General features: G+C 49.5%; 1 protein-coding gene across 3 annotated transcripts; it reads right to left on the reverse strand.

The window, feature by feature from the left end:
- Positions 1 to 379: 379 nt before the first annotated feature.
- On the reverse strand, positions 380 to 27,834 carry IFNAR2 (interferon alpha and beta receptor subunit 2). 3 transcript variants are annotated; one of them, XM_038766224.1, is made up of 9 exons: positions 27,764 to 27,834; positions 20,218 to 20,373; positions 15,229 to 15,270; positions 14,022 to 14,151; positions 13,087 to 13,256; positions 10,960 to 11,138; positions 8,697 to 8,865; positions 5,115 to 5,248; positions 380 to 1,758 (listed from the first exon to the last, which is right to left on the reverse strand). In XM_038766224.1, exons 2-9 carry the CDS (start codon positions 20,273 to 20,275, stop codon positions 1,081 to 1,083), a joined length of 1,560 nt encoding a protein of 519 aa, XP_038622152.1. In that variant the 5' UTR covers positions 20,276 to 20,373; positions 27,764 to 27,834; the 3' UTR covers positions 380 to 1,080. The 3 variants fall into 3 exon arrangements, with proteins under 3 accessions (XP_038622152.1, XP_038622153.1, XP_038622154.1); XM_038766225.1 differs by lacking the exon at positions 15,229 to 15,270; XM_038766226.1 differs by lacking the exons at positions 20,218 to 20,373; positions 27,764 to 27,834 and adding an exon at positions 17,709 to 17,740.

A 27,834-nucleotide genomic window follows, 5' to 3' on the forward strand; every position in this document is an offset into this window, starting at 1 on the left:
CTGTCTGGCCTTGGGCAAATCACTTGACTTCCCCGTGCCTCAGTTCCTTCATTTATAAAATGGAGATTGAGACTGTGAGCCCCATGTGGGACAGGGACTGTGTCCAAGGTGGTTGTATTCAGTAAGCGCTCAATAAATACGACAATGAATGAATGAATGAATGAATTCAATCAATCAATCGTATTTATTGAGCGCTTACTGTGTGCAGAGCTCTGTACTAAGCGCTTGGGAAGTACAAGTTGGCAACATATAGAGACGGTCCCTACCCAACAGTGGGCTCAATCAATCAATCATTCGTATTTAATTGAGCGCTGTGTGCAGAGCACTGTACTAAGCGCTTGGGAAGTACAAGTTGGCAACATATAGAGACGGTCCCTACCCAACAGTGGGCTCACAGCCTAGTAAGTGCTTAACAAATACCACAATTATTATTAAACCATCCCTGGGCCTTCAGAGCTAGGTAAGCGGTCTTCCTATCCGATCTCCTCAGCGCCTCCAAGCCTACTGACTTGGAGAGTCATCTGAGAACCGTCTTCAGAATATAACTGGAGTCCAGGGGTGAAGGGAGTGGACTCAGAGAAGAGGTGACTTAATTCTCTCCCATCTCCTCAGCTCACGCGGAGTTCGGCCTGGATTTTGTTTCGGGCCACCACTGGTGCCTCCACTCCACCCGCCTGGAAGCCCTTTCCCTTAAACGCGTCCTACTTGGAAGTCAGACTGAATTCCTCTTCGGTTCCGCCGCCAACTGCTTCAGGTCTCGTCCCGGGTTGGATTCCTTGACCCGAGACCGTGGGCCCCGTCAGAGGTGTCCACTCTCCCATGGCTTTGGGGGCATGGGCAGGGCTGGTTCCGGGGAGGGAATGAGCCAGACTAGGAAAATACTCCGGCGGGCAGGGGAGACTTGTCAGGAATAGAAACGGAGCTGCGAAGTGCGTTTTCTACCGACGGCACGATGTCCTTCTCCTCCCACCCCCGGACGGCTGTTCTGAAATGTAGCCCCAGCGCTTGCCTCCCTCGCGCCTTCTCCCCAGGGCAGACCGGGATCGCTCAGCGCCGAGGATTTGCCCATCTGCCCGAGAGTCATCGTGTTATGTATCCGTCGCCCAGGTCTTCCTCCGAGGAGCCGCCGTCCTCGGAGGACACTCCTTCGGACGAGAGGTCCCACCTGGGGCTGGCGGGGGCGGGCGACGACTTCACGCCCAAGTCGGCGGGAAGGAGAGGTTCCAGCTCGGTCTGAACCGGGCAATCCGGAGCGGGCGACGAGCTCTGGTTCCCCCCGACCGCCTCCTCCCTGGCGATCTTCACGAACACCGAGCTCAAATCGATGTTGAAGTGCCCTCTGTTCCCCAGGCGGTCACCGGGGAAGCAGTCCTCCTCGGGAACCGGATCCCAAACCCGGCTGTCCGTGCCCTCGGGCGAGGCCACCCCGGCGGGCAAGCCGGGGTGGAGGGACCCGGCCCCCCAGCCGCCCGGCTCTTCGGGTTCGGGGTCCCCCTCCGGCTCGGAGGCCCCTCCGGGTTCCGAGTCTTCCTCGTGCTCGGAGGGCTGCCCGGTCACGGTGGCGATGCACGAGAGGACGTGGCCCATGTAACCGCCGCTCTCGCTCTCCTCGTCTTCACTGTCGTCGTCACTCGGATCGCTGCCGCTCGGCATCCGCTTCGGGGGCCTCCTCCGCCCAGGCCGGCAGATGATTTCCACCGGAAACGTTTTCTCGGGGAGCGGGTCTTGGAACACACGGAACGGGAGGGTCAAGATGTCCTACAACACAGAAGCAGAGAGTCGTACGCGGACGTATCTTTTTTTTTATCCATTAGGCACGCGGGCCGGCCTCGCGTAAGTAGCCCGGATCCGGGAAGTCAGGAGATCCGGGTTCTCCTCTCGGCTCCGCCACTTCCTGCTGTGTGACCTCGGGAAAGTCACTCAGCTTCTCTGGGCCTCAGGTTCCTCATCTGTAAAATGGGGATTAAATGCCAGTTCTCTCTCCCCATCAAAGCGGGAGCCCCTTGAGGATCAAAACTGTGCCTCATTTGGTTTCTTTGCTATCTGCCTCACCCCTATGTCGGCGGGAAGCAGAGGCTCCAGCTCAGTCCGGACCGGGCGCTCTAGGGGCCTAGTGGATACAGCACAATCCTGGGAGTCAGAGGGACCTGGATTCTAATCCTGACTCCGTCGCTCATCTGCCGTGTGTGATCTTGGGCAGGTCACTTCGCTCCTCTTTCTCTTTTCTTTAGAGAAGCAGCACGGCTAAGTGGAAAGAGCACAGGCTTTGGAGTCAGAGGTCACGGGTTCAAATCCTGGCTCCGCCAATCGTCAGCTGTGTGACTTCGGGCAAGTCACTTCTCTGTGCCTCAGTTCCCTCATCTGGAAAATGGGGATTAAGACTGTGAGCCCCATTTGGGCCAACCAGATCACCCTGTATCCCCCTCCGTGCTTAGAACAGTGCTGGGCACATAGTAAGCGCTTAATAAATGCCATTAGTATTTTCTTTGCCTCAGTTACCTCATCTGTAAAATGGGGATTAAGACACTGAGCCCCAGATAGGACATGGACTGTGTCCAACCTGATTAGTTTGTATCTACCCTAGTGTTCAGTACAGTGCCTGGTACATAGTAAGCACCTGACAGATACCACAAACTATGAGCCCGCTGTTGGGTAGGGACCGTCTCTATATGTTGCCAACTTGTATTTCCCAAGCACTCGGTACAGTGCTCTGCACACAGTAAGCGCTCAATAAATACGACTGAATGAATGAATGTATAAATAAATAAATAGCGCTGATTGATCGATGAATTGATCGAGTGCACTGTTCCACACGGAATTACTTTTAAATCCCTTGCTTCCTTGCCTCTAGAAAACCTGCAATGGATGCCAGTGAGGATGTTGGATCCGGTTTCCATATCCGACTATGTTCTGGCCCCCTTGCTGCAAAGGAATGCCGGCTTCAAGCTAGGAAGGACTACATCGTTAGCTCCTCCGTTAGACGGTAAACATTTTGAGGGCAGGAATAATAGAAAAGCAGCATGGCTTGATGGAAAGAGCCCGGGCTTGGGAGTCAGAGGGCGTGGGTTCTAATCCCGGCTCCGCCACTTCATCATCATCAATCGTATTTATTGAGCGCTTACTGTGTGCAGAGCACTGTACTAAGCGCTTGGGAAGTACAAGTTGGCAACACATAGAGACAGTCCCTACTCAACAGTGGGCTCACAGTCTAAAAAGGGGAGACAGAGAACAAAATCAAACATACTAACAAAATAAAATAAATAGAATAGATATGTACAAGTAAAATAAATAAATAAATAAATAGAGTAATAAATATGTACAAACATATATCCATATATACAGGTGCTGTGGGGAAGGGAAGGAGGTAAGATGGGGGGGATGGAGAGGGGGACGAGGGGGAGAGGAAGGAAGGGGCTCAGTGTGGGAAGGCCTCCTGGAGGAGGTGAGCTCTCAGTAGGGCCTTGAAGGGAGGAAGAGAGGTGTTTGACTTTGGGCAAGTCGCTTAACTTCTCTGTGCCTCAGTTACCCCATCTGTAAAACGGGAATTAAGACTGTGAGTCCCACGTGGGACAACCTGATTACCTTGTATCTACCCCGGCGCTTACAACAGTGCTTGGCACATAGTAAGCACTTAACAAATACCATCATTATTATTACTAATAATGACAATTATGGTATTTGTTAAACACTTATGATGCCATGCCTTTTTGGTCTACGATATTTTCCCAAGGGCCTAGTGGTCTGCAATCAGTCCATCAATCGATGGTATTTATTGAGCGCTTACTATGTGCAGAGCACTGTTCTAGGCGCTTGGGAGAGTACAGTACAGAGAATAAGCAGACACGTTCCCTGCCCCTAATGAGTCTGCACAAAGTAGGTGGCCAATAAATCCTGAAGAGATGGGAGGGATCCGGGCCCGACTCTACCAATGGCTCTGCTGTGTGACTTTGGGCAGCTCATCGGCCCTTTCTGTTTCTCAGCTAACCCGCCTGAAAAAATGAGACTCTTTCCTGCCTCTTTGCAGTTGATATAATAACAATTATGGTATCTGTCAAGCACTTACTATGTGTCAAGCACTGTTCTAAGCGCTGGGGTAATAATAATGGCATTTGTTAAGCGCTTACTATGTGCAAAGCACTGTTCTAAGCGCTGGGGAGAATACAAGGTGATCAGGTTGTCCCACGTGGGGCTCACAGCCTTAACCCCCATTTTACAGATGAGGTAACCGAGGCTCAGAGAAGTGAAGTGACTAGCCCAAAGTCACACAGCTGACAAGTGGCGGAGCCGGGATTAGAACCCACGACCTCTGACTCCCAAGACCAGGCTCTTTCCACTGAGCCACGCGGCTTTGGGAGACACGGGCTAATCAGGTTGGACACGGTGCCTGTACCACAAGGGGCTCACAGTCTTCATCCCCATATTACATATTTATTCTATTTATTTTATTTGGTTTATATGTTTGTGTTGTTGTCTGTCTCCTCCTTCTAGACTGTGAACCCGCTGTTGGGTAGGGACCGTCTCTAGATGTTGCCAAAGCTTGTACTTCCCAAGCGCTTAGTACAGTGCTCTGCACACAGCAAGCGCTCAATAAATACGATTGAATGAATGAATATGTATATATGCTTGTACATATTTATTACTCTATTTATTTTACTTGCGCATATTTATTCTATTTATTTTATTTGGTTTATATGTTTGTTTTGTCGTCTGTCTCCTCCCTCGAGAGTGTGAACCCGCTGTTGGGTAGGGACCGTCTCTAGATGTTGCCAAAACTTGTACTTCCGAAGCGCTTAGTACAGTGCTCTGCACACAGTAAGCGCTCAATAAATACGACTGAATGAATGAATGAATGACAGAGGAGGGAACTGAGGCCCAGAGAAGTGAAGTGACTTGCCTGAGGTCACACAGCAGACAAGTGGCAGAGCCGGGATTAGAACCGAGGTCCCAGGTCAGTCCTAGACTCCCGGGCCCGTGCTCTATCCATTAGGCCGCACTGCTTCTGTACAGCTCCCCATTAACACAAAGTATCTGTGCTTCTTGCATAACAAATGCACAAACACATAAAAATATTCATCTAGACACAAGGTAAAAAAGAAAGGCAAATCAGGACATACCAAAACTTTGGGGAGACGCTTTCTCCTTAAGCAAATGCAGCCTCCGATTTTCAGGGCCATCAGAGAGAGGAGGCCGAAGATCAACAGAAAAACAAACACAAATGTCCCTCCGACCACTTGTGACTTTATGGGCTCTGCAAACAAAACACCAAATGTATTTCAAATTAAGCAACTTGGTTGGGCAGCGAAAGTTGGTGATGCATTTATTTGGAGTATGGCTGTATATGTATATATATGGCTATATATGTAATGCTTCAGAGGAAATTCCTCGATTCCTTGAAAGAAAAACAGAAGGTTTTGTGGGTCCACAAAACCCACCACATCTATTTCCCTGAAAAAAAAAACAACTCCCAGGTCCTAAAAGTATATTTTCACACAATACGCTCATTCAACCTCTTATTTCTGAGGTAAAAACCGTAACTTCCCAGGGCTTGACAAAACCCTAATTCCTTTCCTTTGGGCAGGAAGAACAACTCCATTTTAATTGTACTCTTGTACTCTCTCAAGAGCTTAAGCGCTTAGTACAGTGCTCTGCACACAGTAAGCGCTCAATATATACGATTGAATGAATGCTTCCTGCACAGTGAGCACTCAACAAATTCCACTGATTGACTGACAGACAGAAAGTGCAGCTACTAAACAGGAACAACGACCTGTAGTCAAACCTGTGTGAACCAGATAATAATAATAATAATGATGGCATTTATTAAGTGCTTACTATGTGCAAAGCACTGTTCTAAGCGCTGGGGAGGTTACAAGGTGATTAGGTTGTCCCACATCGGGCTCACAGTCTTCATCCCTGTTTTACAGATGAGGTAACTGAGGCCCAGAGAAGTGAAGTGACTGGCCCAAAGTCACCCAGCTGACAATTGGCAGAGCCGGGATTTGAACCCATGACCTCTGACTCCAAAGCCCGGGCTCTTTTCCACTGAGCCATGCTGCTTCTCTGAGCTAATCTCCTTCTCAGATTATAACACTGAACTTTTGGGATAGGTCTGTTCTTCTTTCATTATTATTATTATTATTATTATTATTGTTATTACTGTAGTCAAACCCATATGAATCTGATTATAGCACTGAACTTAAGGGAGAGGACCGTTTCTTCTCACTGTCCCTCGATCTCACCTCTATGGCTGCAGACATCGCCCGTAACCTGCCCCTTTTAGACTGTGAGCCCAATGTTGGGTAGGGACTGTCTCTATATGTTGCCAATTTGTACTTCCCAAGCGCTTAGTACAGTGCTCTGCACATAGTAAGCGCTCAATAAATATGATTGATTGATTGATTGAATGCCCTCCCTCTTCATATCTGACAATTACCCTCCCCTGCTTCATCCCTTGTCCCCCTCTCCATCCCCCCATCTTACCTCCTTCCCTTCCCCACAGCACCTGTACATATGTATATATCTTTGTACATATTTATTACTCTATTTATTTATTTATTTTACTTGTACAGATCTATTCTATTTATTTTATTTTGTTAGTATGTTTGGTTTTGTCCTCTGTCTCCCCCTTTTAGACTGTGAGCCCACTGTTGGGTAGGGACTGTCTCTATATGTTGCCAATTTGTACTTCCCAAACGCTTAGTACAGTGCTCTGCACATAGTAAGCGCTCAATAAATACGATTGATGATGATGATGATGATGACTGTCTCTATATGTTGCCAACTTGTACTTCCCAAGCGCTCAGTACAGTGCTGTGCACACAGTAAGCGCTCAATAAATACAATTGATTGATTGATTACCTTGTATCTATCCCAGGGTTTAAAACAGTGCTTGGCACATAGTAAGTGCTTAACAAATGCCATTATTATTATTATTATTCAACGCCTTATTGACAGCACATCTTTAAGAAGTCTTCCCTGACTAAACCCTCTTTTCCTTTTCTTCCATTCCCTTCTGCATCACCCTGTCTTGCTCCCTTTATTCATCCTCTCTCCCAGCCCCGCAGCACTTATGTACATATTGGTAATTTATTTGTTTATATTAATGTTCGTCTCCCCCTCTAGACAGTAAGTTCATTGTGGGAAGGGAATGTGCCCGTTTTACTGTTATACTGCACTCGCCCTAGTGCTTAGTACAGTGCTCTGCACACAAAAAGCACTCAATAAATTCATTCATTCATTCAATCGTATTTATTGAGCGCTTACTGTGTCCAGAGCACTGTACTAAGCGCTTGGGAAGTACAAGTTTTGGCAACATCTAGAGACGGTCCCTACCCAACAGCGGGCTCACAGTCTAGAGGGGGGAGACAGACAACAAAATAAACATATAAACCAAATAAAATAAATAGAATAAATATGTACAAGTAAAATAGAGTAATAAATATGTACAAGCATATATACATATTCATTCATTCAGTCGTATTTATTGAGCAATAAATACAACAGACCGACTAATAACAACATGCAATTTTCGAAGTTTCACTAGTCACTGGTCCCAATGCAGCTTGAGTAAGTACATATAATCTCAGACACCCATCCACAGTCAATGTACACAGTGATGGGTAAATCTGTTAGTGAGCGCTTACTACACGCACAGCACTGTACTAAGCGCTTGGGAGGGTACAGTACAACAGAATTAGAAGACATGTTCCGTGCCCATAACGAGTTTACAGTCTAGGGATGATCCGGGATTGAGGAGAAAGCGTTGAGAAGTGGATGGGCTAGGGTGTTGAAGAAAGGTGGGCTAATTAAAGGAAATTTCATTCATTCATTCATTCATTCAATCGTATTTATTGAGCACTTACTGTGTGCAGAGCACTGTACTAAGCACTTGGGAAGTACAAGTTTTGGCAACATATAGAGACGGTCCCTACCCAACAGCGGGCTCACAGTCTAGAGGGGGGAGACAGACAACAAAATAAACATATAAACCAAATAAAATAAATAGAATAAATATGTACAAGTAAAATAAATAGAGTAATAAATATGTACAAGCATATATACATATTCATTCATTCAGTCGTATTTATTGAGCAATAAATACAACAGACCGACTAATAATAACATGCAATTTTCAAAGACTTCACTAGTCATTGGTCCCAATGCAGCTTAAGTACATATAATCTCAGACACCCATCCACAGTGATGGGTTAATCTGTTAGTGAGCGCTTACTATACGCACAGCACTGTACTAAGCGCTTGGGAGGGTACAGTACAACAGAATTAGCAGACATGTTCCGTGCCCATAATGAGTTTACAGTCTAGAGATGATCCGGGATTGAGGAGAAAGCGTTGAGAAGTGGATGGGCTAGGGTGTTGAAGAAAGGTGGGCTAATTAAGGGACGTTTCATTCATTCATTCATTCAATCGTATTTATTGAGCGCTTACAGTGTGCAGAGCACTGTACTAAGCGCTTGGGAAGTACAAGTTGGCAACATATAGAGATGGTTCCTACCCAACAGCGGGCTCACAGTCTAGGAGTCTAGAATTTCAAGGAGAAGGAGGAGGAAGAGAGACTCGGAGCTATGCCAAAATGCAGAAGGATCCTTGAAAATGCAGAGTGGTTTCCTCTAAGTACAAGCAAACATTGATCACCCGTAAAATCCGGTTGCTTCCCCCAAATACACTGCATCACCTACCTGACTTCACGCTGGAGGCGAGGACGGTGCACTTTAAGTCCGACGGCTGGGAATTTGTATTCAAGGGGCTATGTATCTCAGCGGTTATGCAGTAATTGGTGTTCAGAAACAAACCTTCTACGACAGAGCTGAAGCCTCCGTGGATGTCCTTGATTTTAATCAAGCGAGACTGAAATGGAAATCAGAATGATCTCTTCGAAGCAGGTAAAACAAGACCACATCCACGCCGCACAGTGAGCTAGGGCCAACGTTTTTATTAATTCCTCCGACCCATGCGTCACGCGAAGGGCGGCGGAAACTTAAAAAAGGGAAAATAATCTGAGCTGAACTGGTCGTGGCCTGGAGCGTCCAGTCTGGTTTTCGACTCCATGGAAGCAGGGCTGGTCTCCATGGTTGCGGACCACATTTTACCAATATGAGCTTGGGCTTGCGGAGATGAAGCAGTGGGCGAGCTCACTGTGGGCAGGGGACGTGTCTACCAACTCTGTTATGCCAGGAGTCAGAAGGTCATGGGTTCTAATCCTGGCTCTGCCACTTGTCCGCAGTGTGACCTTGGGCAAGTCTTTCCTAGGCCTCAGTTCCCTCATCTGTAAAATGGGGATTGAGACGATGAGCCCTCTCCCCCTCGTCCCCCTCTCCATCCCCCATCCTACCTCCTTCCCTTCCCCACAGCACCTGTATATATGTATGTACATATTTATTACTCTATTTATTTTATTTGTACATATCTATTCTATTTATTTTATTTTGTTAGTATGTTTGGTTTTGTTCTCTGTCTCCCCCTTTTAGACTGTGAGCCCACTGTTGGGTAGGGACTGTCTCTATATGTTGCCAATCTGTACTTCCCAAGCGCTTAGTACAGTGCTCTGCACATAGTAAGCGCTCAATAAATACGATTGATGATGATGATGATGATATGTTTGTACATATTTATTACTCTATTTATTTATTTATTTATTTTACTTGTACACATCTATTTCTATTTATTTTATTTTGTTAGTATGTTTGGTTTTGTCTCCCCCTTTTAGATTGTGAGCCCACTGTTGGGTAGGGACTGTCTCTATATGTTGCCAATTTGTGCTTCCCAAGCGCTTAGTACAGTGCTCTGCACACAGTAAGCGCTCAATAAATACGATTGATGATGATGATGAGCCCCATGGGGGACAGGAACTGTGTCCAACCTGATTTGCTGGGGGCTTGGTACGGTGCCTGACACACAGTAAGCGCTTAACAAATACCATCATTATTATTAATTATACTGTACCCTACTAAGCACTTAATATAGCACTCTGCACAAAGTAAGCGTTCAATAAATATGACTGATTGATTGATTGACTCAGGTTTAGCCTCATTCTGAGAGTTTCCTGATTGGCTTAGGAATTCCCACCCCATCAGCTGATGCCTTAGGCCTTCAGAGGCTCCTTCTTCCTTCCTTCCCAAGCACAACATCCCACCTCGATCCCTCCCGCCCCCACCACTCCCCCAGACTGAGCCCCTTCCTTCCTCTCCCCCTCATCCCCCCTCCATCCCCCCCTCATCTTACCTCCTTCCCTTCCCCCCAGCACCTGTATATATGTATATATGTTTGTACATATTTATTACTCTATTTATTTATTCATTTATTTTACTTGTACATATCTATTCTATTTATTTTACTTTGTTAGTATGTTTGGTTTTGTTCTCTGTCTCCCCCTTTTAGACTGTGAGCCCAATGTTGGGTAGGGACTGTCTCTATATGTTGCCAATTTGTACTTCCCAAGCGCTTAGTACAGTGCTCTGCACATAGTAAGCGCTCAATAAATACGATTGACGATGATGGTGATGATGATCAACGGGTCTACCCGAACTCCGCAGAGAGGGCAAAGGGGCGCCTTCCTGGCTCCCGCCCCCACTCCCACCCCCACGCCCCATGCGGGTGCTCCGTCTCGACTCTCCTAAGCGCTTAGTACAGTGCTCTGCACGCAGAAGGTGCTCAGGAAATCCAGTTGATGGATGATGACGGTGACAAAGGGGGGTTTCACTGGGACGTGAAATATTTGAATATCTTCTAGACTGTGAGCCCACTGTTGGGTAGGGACCGTCTCTATACGTTGCCAACTTGTACTTCCCAAGCGCTTAGTCACAGTAAGCGCTCAATAAATACGATTGAATGAATGAATGAGTGAATTTGAAACTGCAGCTGAGGGCTGTTTTCCACCCCCGACAAGCCTTCCCCCTTGCAGGCTCCCAGCTGCCGTGAAAGAAATGCCACCGGTCCACACACCTCTTCGGGACGGTTCATCGATGCCACTTTAATGGTGCCGGTGAGCCCGTTGAACTCATGAAAAGGCCACGGGTTGGAGGGGGTTTTGGGGTCATCTAGGAGGCCCTCTGGCAAGTGCACTGTGACTTCAATCTGATCCTCCAGAGCAGCGATGTGAACCTCAGGCGGGCCCAGAGTTGCTACGGACAGAAACATCCAAGATTCCCGATTAGCACAAGTCGGGGCACCGGGGACCCGGCTCGGTCACACCCAGGAAATAACAGTCAGCATTTCACAGACGGTGTCTCTCTCTAGCACTCTTCTCCCTCTGGCGGGGCTCCCAAGGCACAGAGAGGGTCAGCGGTCTGACCTGAGACCCACAGCAAAATCAGCAGGAGAGCGGAGCCCGGCGAATAAAGCGCTATTAGCCAAGTTCTAATCCCAGCTCTGCTGTGTGACTTTAGGCAAGTCACTTCACTTAGACTGTGAGCCCACCGTTGGGTAGGGACCGTCTCTATATGTTGCCAACTTGTACTTCCCAAGCGCTTAGTACAGTGCTCTGGACACAGTAAGCGCTCAATAAAGACGATTGATTGATTGATTCACTTCCCCCACAAAGTCGGGGATTCAATACTGATCCTCCCTCCTACTTGACTGTGAGTCTCATAATAATAATAATAATGATGGCATTTATTAAGCGCTTACTCTGTGCCAAGCACTGTTCTAAGCCCTGGGGAGGTTACAAGGTGATCAGGTTGTCCCACGGGGGGCTCACAGTCTTCAACCCCATTTTACAGATGAGGTAACTGAGGCACAGGGAAGTGAAGTGACTTGCCCAAAGTCACACAGCTGACAGTTGGCAGAGCCGGGATTTGAACCCCTGACCTCTGACTCCAAAGCCCGGGCTCTTTCCACCGAGCCACGCTGCTTCCTATAGAGACCTTATCCAGCCTGATTAACTTGCATCTACCTCAGTGCTTAGAACAGTGCTTGACACACACTAAGTCCTTAACTAATAAGATAAAAAAAAATCCAGGTCTGACTCCTTTTCTAATGTTCTCACCTCTCCCACCTCCTCCTCTTTCCAGCTGTGTTTCCTTCATTATGTGCCTCAATATTATTTTTTTTTTGGTTTCTAAGAGATACAGGCCTGGGGCTAGTGAGACTTAGGTCACATGTCTCAGCAGAAGCAGTGTGGCCTAGTGAACAGAACAAGGGCCTGGGGGTCAGAAGGACCTGGGTTCTAATCCTGGCTCCACTACGCGTGTGCTGGGTGACCTCGGGCAAGTCACTTCAGTTCTCTCAGCCGGATACCTCATCTGTATGATACCGCATCTCCCCCTTTTAGACTGTGAGCCCACTGTTGGGTAGGGACTGTCTCTATATGTTGCCAATTTGTACTTCCCAAGCGCTTAGTCCAGTGCTCTGCACACAGTAAGCGCTCAATAAATACGACTGATGATGATGATGATGATCTGTAAAACGAGGATTAAGCCTGCGAGCCTCAGGTGGGACACGGACTGTGTCCAACCTGATTCCGCAGCACTTTAAACTGTGCCTGGCACATAGTAAGCACTTAAATACCGTAAGCACCCCCTCAAAAAACAAAACCAAACCAAAAACCAAAGATGAAGAGTCAGGAGACTCTGGTTCTAAAGACCAGCTCCGCCGTTGGCCTCCTGTGTGACCTTGGGCAGCTCAGTTTCCTCACCTGGAAAATGGGGAAAAGAGTCCTGCTCTCCCTCCCTTAGAGTCGGTGAGCCCCGTGTGGGGCAGGGACCATTTCCGACCAGTTAAATCTCGCATCCACCGCAGAGCTTACCCCAGCGGGGTTAGCACACTGTCACTGTTCAATTAACCCCCGTAACCATTCTGCACCGAGGGTTTGAGTTCTGGAATTAAACATCACTTCCAAGGTTCAAGCCCACGATCTCCCTGCGGCCGTCTCTTGGGTTATCTGGAGAACCCTGATGAGACGAGCCGTCCCCGCTAGACCGTAAGCTCACTGCGGGCAGGGAATGTGTCTATTTATTGTTACACCGTATTCTCCCAAGCACTCGCACAGTGCTCTGCATACGAGCCGTTCGATAAATACGATCGGAAGAACGAACGAATGACCCGGGCCCACCCCAAGCCAAACACACTCACTGTCCTTTATCGGCATGAACTCCAGATTTTCAGTGAAGACCCGGTCCCCGGCGAAGCCCTGCACTAGGGTGATGTAGGTCTCCCCGACATCTACGAATCTGTTGGTCACGTCGCAGTAGAACCTCGGGGTGCGGGTGCACTCGGAGACCTCGGTGAAATTGTCGCCTTGACTGTGATGGGAGACAGGATGGGAAACGAAGCTCTCAACTGTGGCCTGCCAAGAATCACTGACTCCGGAATCACCCAGGGGGCTCGGGGGCTCCGAGGGCTCCCGCCGCCACCTGTCCCCGGGCCAGCCGCTTCCAGTAGCCCCCGCCTCCTCGGGCAACCAGGCAGGGTTGCCTCATCCGGGTCCTCAGATGGCAGGTCTTCTTGCAACCACTTCTCTTCGACATCCTCGTCCTCCCCGCCCGCCCCGTCTGGCTAAATGCTCTCCGCTCTGACCAAGCGGATCTGTTTCTTGCACAAGTCTCTGCCCTCCTTCTCCTCTCCCACCCTTCCTCTCCTTCACCACCATCTCCACCTGGAAACCTCCCCAAACTAGGGGAAGCAGCATGGCCTAGTGGATAGAGCACGGGCCTGGAAATCAGAAGGATCCGGGTCCTTCGGCACCTTCCAAATAAGTCCCAGCCCACCCATTTTTTGTTTTCACAAGCCACAGCACGAGCCGAACCCACAGGCTGAGCGCCAGCCTGGTGGCCGTGAAGATTTTTTATTTTCTCCTGAACCAATGAACTGGGGGAAAGAACCAAGTCTCGTTCACATGCGGAAAGGGGGCCGATCGCTTCCAGAAATTGGAACTTTGGCTCCTGAGCTCCCGGACGGCTCCATTTCAAGGGTTCACAAGGTGCCACGGGTTGACGGTGACTTTGATCCCCGGTGAGACCGAAAGAGAAAGAATTCAGCCACGGAAAGGCCCCGGAGAGCGAACGAACCTGATGGCTGTATATTGCACCGTGAATCGAGTGGGCGTAACAGGACAGTCGTTTAATCCCCACGTCAGGTTGTGATGGAAGTTCTGAGATTTCATCTTTAATGTGAAGGGCGAACAGGATGCTGGGGTTTCTGCAGGAGAAAGAGCAACACATGTTGTGTGGACAGGCAAAGACTGGAAAGATGAATCCACTGCCTTGAGCTTGGGTGTGAATTAGCCTAACCTCTGGGGACAATAATATGGCCTTAGTACAGTTCTTTGCACATCAATCAATCAATCGATGACATTTATTGAGCGCTTACTATGTGCAGAGCACTCTTCTTAAGTACTTGGGAGAGTACACTGTCTGCTGTGTGACCTTGGACAAGAAACTTCACTTCTTTGGGCCTCAGTTCCCACATCTGTAAAATGGGGATTAAGACTGTGAGCCCCATGTGGGACAACCTGATTACCCTGTATATACCCCAGTGCTTAGAACAGTGCTGGGCACATAGTAAGTGCTTAACAAGTACCGCAATTATTATTATTACAGTACAAGAGAAGAAGCAGACACTTTCCCTGCCCAAAATGAGCTTACAGTCTACAGGGGGAGAAAGACATTAACATGAACAAGTAATTGATGATAAATACTTTAAAGATATGTACATAAGTACATATGTGCTTGTACAGGTATGTACATAGTAAGCGCTCAATAAATGCCGTTGATTGATTGATTTACTGAGTGCCTCTGACACTGTAATAAGCATTTGGGAAGCACACTTGGGTATGGGCAGGGATCGTCTCTATTGCTGAATTGTACTTTCCATGCACTTAGTACAGTGCTCTGCACACAGTAAGCGCTCAATAAATACGATTGATGATGATGATAAATACAATTGAATGAATGAATGAATGAATGAATGAATGAATGAGTGAGTGAAGAATCTTCCATTCTAGCAGGAGAGGCAGGCATAAAAAAATCAGACCGTTGCTACTGCTACTCCTATTCCTATTTCTACAGTGACTACTCCCGGGCCAGTTCGAGCAAAACGGGGCATTTTGGGGGGCACGGCTTGAGGGGGTCGGGCCAGAATCCCTCCAGTTTCTCCGGTGCTTTACCTCTCAAGAGTTTCGGGGCCGTTAGTTTGAGCAGATGTAGATGGGAACTTTGGCGGGGAGGTGTAAAAGCCCTGCACAAACAACTCAAAAAACACTTGAAAATCTCTTACCGGTCGGGCTGGATGAACCACCAATCACCAGACTGAAGTACACTGGAAAGGGAACAAATGCAAGTATGAGAAAAAGCCGCAAGTGTTTTCTCTAGACTCAGCTCGGTGGAAATGACTCAGTCGGGGAGACTGCAACACAAACCCTCAATTTGGCACCATTCATTCCTCAGTGGATATTCATTCATTCATTCGGTCGCATTTACTGAGCGCTTACTGTGTGCAGAGCACTGTACTAAGCGCTTGGAAAGTAAAGAGAGAAAATCCCTGCCCACAACGGGCTCACAGTCTCGGAGGGAGGAGACAGATAACAAAACAAGTAAACAGGCATCAGTAGCATGGCTCAATGGAAATCAATCAATCAATCAAATGTATTTATTGAGCGCTTACTGTGTGCAGAGCACTGTACTAAACGCTTGGAAAGTAAAGAGAGAAAATCCCTGCCTACAACAGGCTCACAGTCTAGGAGGGAGGAGACAGATAACAAAACAAGTAAACAGGCATCAGTAGCATGGCTCAATGGAAATCAATCAATCAATCAAACGTATTTATTGAGCGCTTACTGTGTGCACAGCACTGTACTAAGCGCTTGGGAAGTACAAGTTGGCAACATATAGAGACAGTCCAGAGGTCATGGGTTCAAATCCCGGCTCCGCCAAGTGGCAGCTGTGTGACTTTGGGCAAGTCACTTAACTTCTCTGTGCCTCAGTTCCCTCATCTGTAAACTGGGGATGAAGACTGTGAGCCCCCTGTGGGACAACCTGGTTGCCTTGTAACCTCCCCAGCGCTTAGAACAGTGCTTTGCACATAGTAAGCGCTTAATAAATGCCATCATTATTATTATTATAAAGAGAAGTATAGATATACATACATCATTAATAAAGATAAAAATCAATAGAATTATAATTATAAATATGTACATATATACACAAGAGTTGTGGGGCGGGGAGAGGGGTAAAGGGGGCAAATTGCGGTGATGGGGAAGGGAGGGGGAGTAGAGGAAAAGTGGAGCTTAGTCTGGGAAGGCCTCCTGGAGGAGGTGAGCTTTCAGTAGGGCTTCGAAAGGGGGAAGTGTGCTAGTTTGGCGGATTTGAGGAGGGAGGGCCAGAGGTGGGATGCGGGCCGGGGTTCAACAGTGGGACAGGCCTTTCCAGACTGAGCCCCTTCCTTCCTCTCCCCCTCGTCCCCCTTTCCATCCCCCCATCTTACCTCCTTCCCTTCCCCACAGCACGTGCATATACGTATATACGTTTGTACATATTTATTACTCTATTTTTATTTATTTTACTTGTACATATCTATTCTATTTATTTTATTTTGTTAGTACGTTTGGTTTTGTTCTCTGTCTCCCCCTTTTAGACTGTGAGCCCACTGCTGGGTAGGGACCGTCTCTATATGTTGCCAACTTGTACTTCCCAAGCGCTTAGTACAGTGCTCTGCACACAGTAAGCGCTCAATAAATATGATTGATTGATCGATTGACAGGCAAGAACGAGGCCCAGTGAGGTTAGCGGCACCAGAGGAGCAAGCGGAGTGTGCGGGCTGGGATGTAGGAGGAGAGAAGGGAGGTGAAGTAGGAGGGGGTAAGGTGCCGGAGAGCTTTGACGCCAATAGTGAGGAGTTTTTGCTTGAGAAGCGCTCACTCTTTGCCAGGCACTGTGCTAAGCCCTACAGCAGACACAGCTGCCGCCCGACACAGTGCTCAGTCTAAGAGGGAGAGAGAACTCGTATTTTATCCCCATTTTTCAGGCGAGGAAACCAAAGCACAGAGAAGATAAGTAACTTGCCCAAGGTCATACCGAAGCGAGTGGGGGAGCCGGGACGAGGACCTGGGCATCCTGACTCCATTCAATCAATCAATCAATCAATCGTATTTATTGAGCGCTTACTGTGTGCACAGCACTATACTGAGCGCTTGGGAAGTACAAGTTGGCAACATAGAGAGACAGTCCCTACCCAACAGTGGGCTCACAGTCTAAGAGCACATTCCTGTGCTCTTTGCACTCTCCCCAGTGTGGAAACTGACATTTGATTTGCCTACTTCTCATTTTAGATCACTTAACTCATGAGGAGGAGCTGAATTTCTGTCCTTTTCAGCCGTGGGGTGGAAAATTACCAACCTTCTGATGCAGGAAGTCGACTTCTTTTGGGGCCACAAAGCCAGGAAGTTTAGGCAGAAGTATGTTTGAGATAGCCTGGGCTCCCGCTGGGGTGAGCGTCAGGCGTTCACCCTGATTTACCAAACACAGTTTTACCACAAACATGACCCTTGTTTAAAACTGCAACCTCATGGGGAATCACAAGATCATTTTCTTTTCAACTTGGAGCTTTTGCAAGGATACTGCTCAAGCATTATTCAAACACATCTGTGGGAGCCAACACCCTCCCCTTCTCCTCCTCGCCTTTTGAGGTTATTATTGTTGTTGTAATAATATTTACTAAGCGCATATTCATTCATTCAATCGTATTTATTGAGCGCTTACTGTGTGCAGAGCGCTGGACTAAGCGCTTGGGAAGTACAAGTTGGCGACATACGGAGACGGCCCCTACCCAACAGCAGGCTCACAGTCTAGAAGGGGGAGACAGACAACAAAACAAAACATGTGGACAGGTGTCGTCAGAACAAATAGAATTAAAGCTAAATGCACATCATTAACAGAATAAATAGAATAGTCAATATGTACAAGTAAAATAGAGTGATAAATCTGTACAAACATATATACAGGTGCTGTGGGGAGGGGAAGGAGGTAGGGCGGGGGGATAGGGAGGAGGAGAGGAAAAAGGGGGCTCAGTCTGGGAAGGCCTCCTGGAGGAGGTGAGCTCTCAGGAGGGCTTTGAAGGGAGGAAGAGAGCGAGCTTGGCGGATTTGCGGAGGGAGGGCATTCCGGGCCGGGAGGAGGATGTGGGCCGGGGGTCGATGGCGGGACAGGCGAGAACGAGGTACAGTGAGGAGGTTAGCGGCGGCAGAGGAGTGGAGGGTGCGGGCTGGGCTGGAGAAGGAGAGGGGGAGGTGAGGTAGGAGGGGGCAAGATGATGGACAGCCTTGAAGCCGAGAGTGAGGAGTTTTTGCTTGATGCGTAGGTTGACAGGCAGCCACTGGGGATTTTTGAGGAGGGGAGTAACATGCCCAGACCGTTTCTGCACAAAGATGATCCGGGCAGCAGCGTGAAGTATGGACTGAAGTGGGAAGCCCCATGAGCATATCACGCCCCATTAGCAAACACTACACTAAGAAATGTGGTGGACAACAGGACGATCGGATCGGGTACAGTCCCCGTCCCCCGCTCTAGGAGATAGGAAGAGCAGAAGCACAGAGGGGTTGAGTGACTTCCTCAGGGTCACCCAGCAGGCCAGGGGAGGTGCTGGGGCTAGAACCCAGGTCTCACTCCCAGGCCGGTTCCCACAGTGCCACGTCCCCTCCCTTTCGGTCAACTTTTGAGTCATTCGCCAGTGGGTTGGAAGCGGCGTGGCTTAGTGGATCAAGCACAGGCCTGGGATTCAGAAGGACCTGGGTTCTAAATCCCGGCTCTTCCACGTGTCTGTTGTGTTTTGATGGCATTTGTTAAGTGCTTACTATGTGCAAAGCACTGTTCTAAGCGCTGTTGTGTGACCTTAGGCAAGTCACTTCTCTGTGCCTCAGTTACCTCATCTGTCAAACGGGGATTAAGAATGTGAGCCCTTTGTGGGACAGCGACTGTGTCCATCCTGATTTACTTGTTTCTACCCCAGACCTTAGTAGAGTGCCTGGTAATAGTAATAATAATAATGATGGCATTTGTTAAGCACTTATTATGCGCCAAGCACTGTTCAAATCAATCAATCAATCGTATTTATTGAGCGCTTACTGTGTGCGGGGCACTGTACTAAGCACTTGGGAAGTCCAAATTGGCAATATATAGAGACGGTCCCTACCCAACAGTGGGCTCACAGTCTAGAAGGGGGAGACAGAGAACAAAACATATTAACAAAACATATTAAGCGCTTAGTACAGTGCTCTGCACACAGTAAGCGCTCAATAAATACGATTGACTGACATTAACAAAATAAAATAAATAGAATAGATAAGTACAAGTAAAATAAATAGAGTAATAAATACGTACAAACATATATACATCTATACGGGTGCTGTGGGGAAGGGAAGGAGGTAAGGCGGTGGGGGTGGAGAGGGGGAGATACAAGGTAATCAGTTTGTCCCCCGTGGGGCTCACAGTCTTAATCCCCATTTTACAGATGTGGGAACTGAGTCACAGAGAAGTGACGTGACTTGCTCCGAGTCACACGGCTGACAAGTGGCAGGGCCGCGATTAGAACCCACGACCTCTGACTCCCGAGCCCGGGCTCTTTCCACTGAGCCATGCTGCTTACATAGGAAGCGCTTAGCAAGTACCATAAAAAAACCAAAAACCCATCACTCTTCTCCCCCTCTCAGACTGTAAGCCCACTGTTGGGTACATATCTATTCTATTTTATTTTATTAGTATGTTTGGTTTTGTTCTCTGTCTCCCCCTTTTAGACTGTGAGCCCACTGTTGGGTAGGGACTGTCTCTATGTGTTGCCAATTTATACTTCCCAAGCGCTTAGTACAGTGCTCTGTACATAGTAAGCGCTCAATAAATACGATTGATGATGATGACTGTCTCTGTATGTTGCCAACTTGTACTTCCCAAGCGCTTAGTACAGTGCTCTGCACACAGTAAGCGCTCAATAAATACGACTGATTGATTGATTGATCACTTCCTCACTGAAACAGCAGCTGGCCCTGTGAGGGCTCTGTGGGCAAGGGTTGAGGTGAGGAATAAAAGTCCACAGCAGCAAGAAATGGGGTTGGTCTCCTTATTCTACGGAAGAATCCAGAGTCCCTTTCCCATCGCGCTTGGTCGTCCATTGGATTTCGCCCGAGCGGGTGCTGGGGCACGAGAATGCCCCGTGGCACTTAGAGGAGGAATAGTATGAAAATCCCAGGCAGTTTTAACAGGAAAACGAGCCACTTACCCCAGGTTAAAATATCAGCGGTCCCCTCAGACGACGAGCTTCGCCGCCTCAAAACCATCCCTCTGGGGAATTTCGACCCTTCTCCGTTACCTCATCTGAGCTGACGGGAGATGGAAGTAACGTCACCAAATCACGATTCCGCAGAGGTGTTTCGACCTGCGGAAGATGCCAAGGCAACCCAAAGGTCACGCTGAGCATTTACGTAACTTCATCATCATCATCATCATCATCATCATCAATCGTATTTATTGAGCGCTTACTATGTGCAGAGCACTGGACTAAGCGCTTGGGAAGTACAAATTGGCAACATATAGAGACAGTCCCTACCCAACAGTGGGCTCACAGTCTAAAAGGGGGAGACAGAGAACAAAACCAAACATACTAACAAAATAAAATAAATAGAATAGATATGCACAAATAAAATAAATAGAGTAATAAATATGTACAAACATATATACATATACATATATATATACCTCCCAAGGTCCCAAGCGCTTAGTACAGTGCTCTGCACACAGTAAGCGCTCAATAAATACGATTGAAATAAATACGAAAAACTTCATCCCATCCTCAGCCCTGATGTTTGGATTCAACTGCATAGTCGTTCATTCAGCCGTATTTACTGAGTGCGTACTGTGTTCAGAACACTGTGCTAGACGCTTGGGAGAGTACAACACAAAAATAAACAGACACATTCCCTGCCCACAACAGGCTTACAGTCTTACGATGGTGACTGCGGTATTTGTTTAGCGCCTACAATGTGCCAAACAATGTGATAGATATAAGATATCTATCAAGGCCCTACTGAGAGCTCACCTCCTCCAGGAGGCCTTCCCAGACTGAGCCCCTTCCTTCCTCTCCCCCTCATCCCCCTCTCCATCCCCCCATCTTACCTCCTTCCCTTCCCCACAGCACCTGTATATATGTATATGTGTTTGTACAGATTTATTCCTCTACTTATTTATTTTACTTGTACATATCTATTCTATTTATTTTATTTTGTTAGTATGTTCGGTTTTGTTCTCTATCTCCCCCCTTTTAGACTCTGAACCCACTGTTGGGTAGGGACTGTCTCTATATGTTGCCAACTTGTACTTCCCAAGCGCTTAGTATAGTGCTCTGCACACAGTAAGCGCTCAATAAATATGATTGATTGATTGATATATAAGCAGATCAGATCCAGTCCCTTTCCCACATTTGGCCTCACGGTCTGGGCGTTACATGGGCAGGTATTTCATTCATTCATTCATTCAATCGTATTTATTGAGCGCTTACTGTGTGCAGAGCACTGTACTAAGCGCTTGGGAAGTACAAGTTGGCAACATATAGAGACGGTCCCTACTCGACAACGGGCTCACAGTCGAGGCGCTGTACTGAGTACTGGGATTTCATCCTCAATCCCTGCTCCTGTGAGATGGGGGTGGGGGCTGTAAGGAAAATGAAGGAGGAGAAGAAGGCAGAGGGGCAGGAGAGAGGCCTGGGATGGAGGGAAGCACCTGGGGGAAAGCTTCCTGGTGGGAGAAGGAGGCCGGAGCTAGGGACTCCCCCATCGGCCTCGGCTGTTGGCTAAATTTGGCAAGCGAAAGACCCCAGGGTGAAAGCGAAACCTTCCAACGTGCTAAAAACTTGGCCGGGGGCACAGCTGCGTCTGCTACAGAGCGACCACGGAGAGTGCCCGTGGTGGGAATCTCTTCCTCTGGTCGACAAAAACTGGCCTGTAGATCCTGGAAAGAAGGGAATCACGCCTTCTAACTCTGCCGTGCTCTCCCAAGTAATAATAATAATAATAATGTTGGCATTTATTAAGCGCTTACTATGTGCAAAGCACCGTTCTAAGCGCTGGGGAGGTTACAAGGTGATCAGGTTGTCCCACGGGGGCCTCACAGTCTTTAATCCCCATTTTACAGATAACTGAGGCCCAGAGAAGTGAAGTGACTTGCCCAAAGTCACACAGCTGACAATTGGCAGAGCCGGGATTTGAACCCATGACCTCTGACGCCAAAGCCCGGGCTCTTTCCACTGAGCCACGCTGCAGGGCACCGCACACACAGTTGATGCTCAATCGACACTGCTGATTGACCGAAGAGGATGCTGGAGAAGTCCGAAACCCAGAAATCGATTGTGATTGTCACTGTGGTATTCGTTAGGCGCTTCTATCAATCAATCAATCAATCAATCAATCCATCATATTTATTGAGCGCTTACTGTGTGCAGAGCACTGTACTAAGCGCATGGGAAGTACAAGTTGGCAACATAGAGAGACGGTCCCTACCCAACAGTGGGCTCACAGTCTATGTGCCGGGCACTGTACTAAGCGCCGGGGTAGATACATGGTAATTGGTTGAGTTCTTGTCCCACACAGGGCTCATGGTCTTAATCCCCATTTTCCAGATGAGGGAACTGAGGCAGAGAGAAGTGACAAGCGGCAGAGCCAGAATTAGAAACCAGGCCCTTCTCACTCCCAGGCCTGTGCTCTATTCTCATGAGCAGCGTGGCTCAGCGGAAAGAGCCCGGGCTTGGGAGCCAGAGATCGTGGGTTCTAATCCCGCCTCTGCCCCTTGTCAGCTGCGTGACTTTGGGCAAGTCACTTCACTTCTCGGAGCCTCAGTTCCCTCATCTGGAAAATGGGCGTTAAGACTGTGAGCCCCACGTGGGACAACCTGCTTCCCTTGTATTTACCCCAGTGCTTAGAACAGTGCTTGGCACATCATCATCATCAATCGTATTTAGTGAGCGCTTACCGTGTGCAGAGCACTGTACTAAGCGCTTGGGAAGTCCAAGTTGGCAACATCTAGAGACGGTCCCTACCCAACAGCGGGCTCACAGTCTAGAAGGGGGAGACAGAGAACAAAACCAAACATACTAACAAAATAAAATAAATAGAATAGATATGTACAAGTAAAATAAATAAATAAATAAATAGAGTAATAAATATGTACAAACATATTTCCATATATACAGGTGCTGTGGGGAAGGGCACATAGTAAGCGCTTAACAAAAACCACCATGATTTATTATTATTATTAAGCCATGCTGCTTCTCAGGAGAGAATCATACGACTGGAAAGATACCTAGGACTTCCCCTTACAGAGAAGTGTTGCCTAACAGGAAGAGCCACAGACTTCGGGGCCAAAAGACTTAAACCAAGTTGCTACTTGTTTCATTTTGTTTCGATGATATTCGTTAAGCACTTCGTATGTGGCCGGCATTGTACTAAGCCCTGGGACCCATACAAGCTAATGAGGTTGGACACAGTCCACGTCCCACGTGGCGGTCACAGGCTCAGGCCCCATTTTCCAGATGAGGGAACTGAGACGCAGAGAAGTGAAGCACCCCGCCCGAGGTCACACAGCAAAGCGGCGGCGCTGAGATTAGAACCCACGAGGTTTCCACTAGGCCACGCTGCTCTTCTGCCAGGCCTGTGGTTTGGGACAAGCCACAACTTCTCATCTGTAGAAGTGGGAATTAAATATCTGTTCTTCCCCTTTAGACCTCTCCCTCAATGAACTGTAAGTCCTATGTGGGATGGAAACTGTGTCTGACCTGTTGATATTGCACTTGGGCTTCCCAAGCGCTTAGTCCAGTGCTCTGCACACAGTAAGCGCTCAATAAATACGATTGATTGATCTATTTGGTTCTCAGTTTCTTTACTGGGCTTCAATATCTGTTCTCCCTCCAAGATTGTCAGCCCCATCAATCAATCATAATTACTGAGCACCTACTGCGTGCAAAGTACCATCCTCCCCTTTTAGACTGTGAGCCCACTGTTGGGTAGGGACTGTCTCTATATGTTGCCAACTTGTACTTTCCAAGCGCTTAGTACAGTGCTCTGCACACAGTAAGCGCTCAATAAATGTGATTGATTGATTGACTGATCCTCCAAGAGGCCTTCCCAGCCTAAGCCCCACTTTTCCTCATCTCCCACCCCCTTCCGCCTCGCCCTAACTTGCTCCCTTTGCTCTTCCTCCCCTGCGAGCCCCAAGGCACTTGTGTACATATCTGTGATTTTATTTATTTGTATTGATGTGTTATTTCTATTGATATCTGTCACCCCCAATCTAGACTGTGAGCTCATTGTGGGCGGGGACTGTCACTGTTTTGGTTGTATTGTACTTTCCCAAGCGCCTAGTACAGTGCTCTGCACGCAGTAAATGCTTAATAAATACAATTAAATGAATGAATAAAAGGGAAAGTGCTTGGGAGAGTACAATACAGCAGCGATGGTCGACTCATTCGCTACCCACAAGAAGCTTAGTCCATGGGGTCTACTTTGATTATCTTGTTTCTACCCCAGTGCTTAGTCCCGAACGGAGTTCTCCCTATTACGCTGGTTGCTCAGTAGCTAGGACTGATTGGTAGCGCTAAAGCATAGGCCCGGGAGTCAGAAGGACCTGAGTTCTAATCCCGGCTCTGCCACTTGTCTGCTGTGTGACCTTGGGTAAATCACTTCACTTCTCTGGGCCCCAGTTCCCTCATCTGGAAAATGGGGCTCAAGACTGTGAGCCCCACGTGGACCAGGGGCTGTGTCCAACCCGCTTTGCCTGTATCCACCCCAGCGCTTAGTACAGTGCATGGCACATCATAAGTGCTTAACAAATACCACAATTATTATTATTCTCTGGGCCTCAGTTAAATCTGTAAAAGTACAGATTACGTTCGCGAGCCTCATGTGGGACAGGGCCAATGTCTAAACTGCTGAGCTCATCTCCAGTGCTTAGAGCAGTGTTTGTCACACAGTAAGTGCTTAACAAATACCATAACTATTATTACATCTACCCCAGCACTTAGAACAGCGTTCGACCCTGCGAGCTCACTGTGGGCAGGGAATGTCACTGTTTATCGTGGCACTGTACTTTCCCGAGCCCTTAGTACAGTGCTCTGCACAGAGTAAGCACTTAATAAATGACTGACTGAATGAATGACACCAGTACGCACTTAACAGAGAAGCAGCGTGGCTCAGTGGAAACAGCCCGGGCTTTGGAGTCAGAGGTCATGGGTTCGAATCCCGGCTCCGCCACTTGTCAGCTGTGTGACTTTGGGCAAGTCACTTAACTTCTCTGGGCCTCAGTTCCCTCAACTGTAAAATGGGGATAAAGACTGTGAGCCCCCCGTGGGACAGCCTGATCACCTTGTAACCTCCCCAGCGCTTAGAACAGTGCTTTGCACATAGTAAGCGCTTAATAAATGCTATCATTATTATTATTATTAACAAGTATCAAAATAATAATTGTTAAGCGCTTACTCTGTGCCAGGCACTGCACTAAGCGCTGGGGTGGACACAGGAAATCGGGTTGGACACAGTCCCTGTCCCCCGTGGGGCTCACAGTCTCGAACCCCATTTTCCAGATGAGGGAACTGAGGCCCAGAGGAGTGAAGTGACTTGGCCAACGTCCCATGCCTATCGATTTCCATGACTATTACTAGTGGATGGGGCCTTCTTCGGGGCCCCCCATTCCCTGCCCGGGGCAGCAGCAGGGCTGCGTTGGCCAAATGGGGCCTGGGGTTTTCCCACACGGGACGTTGGCACTGCTGTCTGGTCCCCCCTCGCCCCCAACACCAACCCCGGGGCAGGAGGGGAACCCGAGGCATAGGGAGACGCGGGGGGTGGGGGGAAGACACTGCTGGGGAGGAAGGGGCCAGGGGCCAGCCAAGGTCACCCAGGACCTCTCAGAGCCATCCAAGGCCGCCCAGGGTCACCCAGGACCTCTCAGAGCCATCCAAGGCCGCCCAGGGTCACCCAGGACCTCTCAGGGCTACCCAAGGCCACTCAGGTCCAGCCAAGATCAGCCAGGGCCAGTCATTCATTTGTTCATTCGTATTTATTGAGCGCTTACCGTGCGCAGAGCACTGTACTGAGCGCTTGGGAAGTCCAAGTTGGCAACATCTAGAGACGGTCCCTACCCAACAGTGGGCTCACAGTCTAGAAGGGGGAGACAGACAACAAAACATATTAACAAAATAAAATAAATAGAATAAATATGTGCAAATACATAAATAGAGTAATAAATACCTCCAAACATATATACATATATACAGGTGCTGTGGGGAGGGGTAGGAGGTAAGGCGGGGGGGGGATAGGGAGGGAGTCAAGACCAGCCAGGGCCACCCAGGGCCAGCCAAGACCAGCCAGGACCACCCAGGGCCACCAAGGACCATCCAGGGCCACCCAAGGCTAGCCAGAGCCACCCAGGACCAGCCGAGACCAGCTGGGGCCACCCACGGCCGTCAAGGACCAACTAGGGCCACCCAGGGCCAGCCGGGGCCAGACAGGACCAGCCAAGACCACCCAGGGCCACCCAGGGCCACCAAGGATCATCCAGGGCCACCCAAGGCTAGCCAGAGCCACCCAGGACCAGCCGGGATCAGCGGGGGCCACCCAGGGCCAGCAAGGGTCACTCGGGACCAGCCACGGCCAGCCAAGACCAGCCAAGACCACCCAGGGCCACCAAGGACCATCCAGAGCCACCCAAGGCTAGCCAGAGCCACCCAGGACCAGCCGGGACCAGCTGGGGCCACCCAGGGCCGCCAAGGACCAGCTAGGGCCACCCAGGGCCAGCCGGGGCCACCCAGGACCAGCCACGGCCAACCAAGACCAGCCAGGACCACCCAGGGCCACCAAGGGCCATCCAGGGCCACCAAGGACCATCCAGGGCCACCCAAGGTTAGCCAGAGCCACCCAGGACCAGCCGGGACCAGCTGGGGCCACCCAGGGCCGCCAAGGACCAGCTAGGGCCACCCAGGGCCAGCCGGGGCCACCCAGGACCAGCCAGGGCCACCCAGGACCAGCCACGGCCAGCCAAGACCACCCAGGGCCACCAAGGACCATCCAGAGCCACCCAAGGCTAGCCAGAGCCACCCAGGACCAGCCGGGACCAGCTGGGGCCACCAGCCGGGACCAGCTGGGGCCACCAGCCGGGACCAGCTGGGGCCACCAGCCGGGACCAGCTGGGGCCACCAGCCGGGACCAGCTGGGGCCACCAGCCGGGACCAGCTGGGGCCACCCAGGGCCGCGAAGGACAAGCTAGGGCCAGCCAGGGCCACCCAGGACCAGCCACCCAGGACCACCAAGGACCATCCAGAGCCACCCAAGGCTAGCCAGAGCCACCCAGGACCAGCCGGGACCAGCTGGGGCCACCCAGGGCCGCCAAGGACCAGCTAGGGCCACCCAGGGCCAGCCAGGGCCACCCAGGACCAGCCACCCAGGACCACCAAGGACCATCCAGAGCCACCCAAGGCTAGCCAGAGCCACCCAGGACCAGCCGGGACCAGCTGGGGCCACCCAGGGCCACCAAGGACCAGCCAGGGCCAGCCAGGGTCACTCGGGACCAGCCAGGGCCAGCCAAGACCACCCAGGGCCACCAAGGATCATCCAGGGCCACCCAAGGCTAGCCAGAGCCACCCAGGACCAGCCGGGACCAGCCGGGGCCACCAAGGACCAGCCAGGGCCACCCAGGCCCATCCGGGGGGGGGCAACCAGGCCCAGCCAGGCAATCCGGGGGCCTGCGGCCTGCGGCCCTCGCCCCCTCTGCGTGTCCCCCCTGGTTACCTGGGGCCGGTCCTGGCTGGGGCGACCCCCAAAACTGCGAAAACCAAAGCGGGCCTGCCCTCCGCCCCCTT

The sequence above is a fragment of the Tachyglossus aculeatus genome, chromosome 24 (assembly GCF_015852505.1).
Source record: "Tachyglossus aculeatus isolate mTacAcu1 chromosome 24, mTacAcu1.pri, whole genome shotgun sequence".
NCBI classification, from domain to species: Eukaryota; Metazoa; Chordata; class Mammalia; order Monotremata; family Tachyglossidae; genus Tachyglossus; species Tachyglossus aculeatus.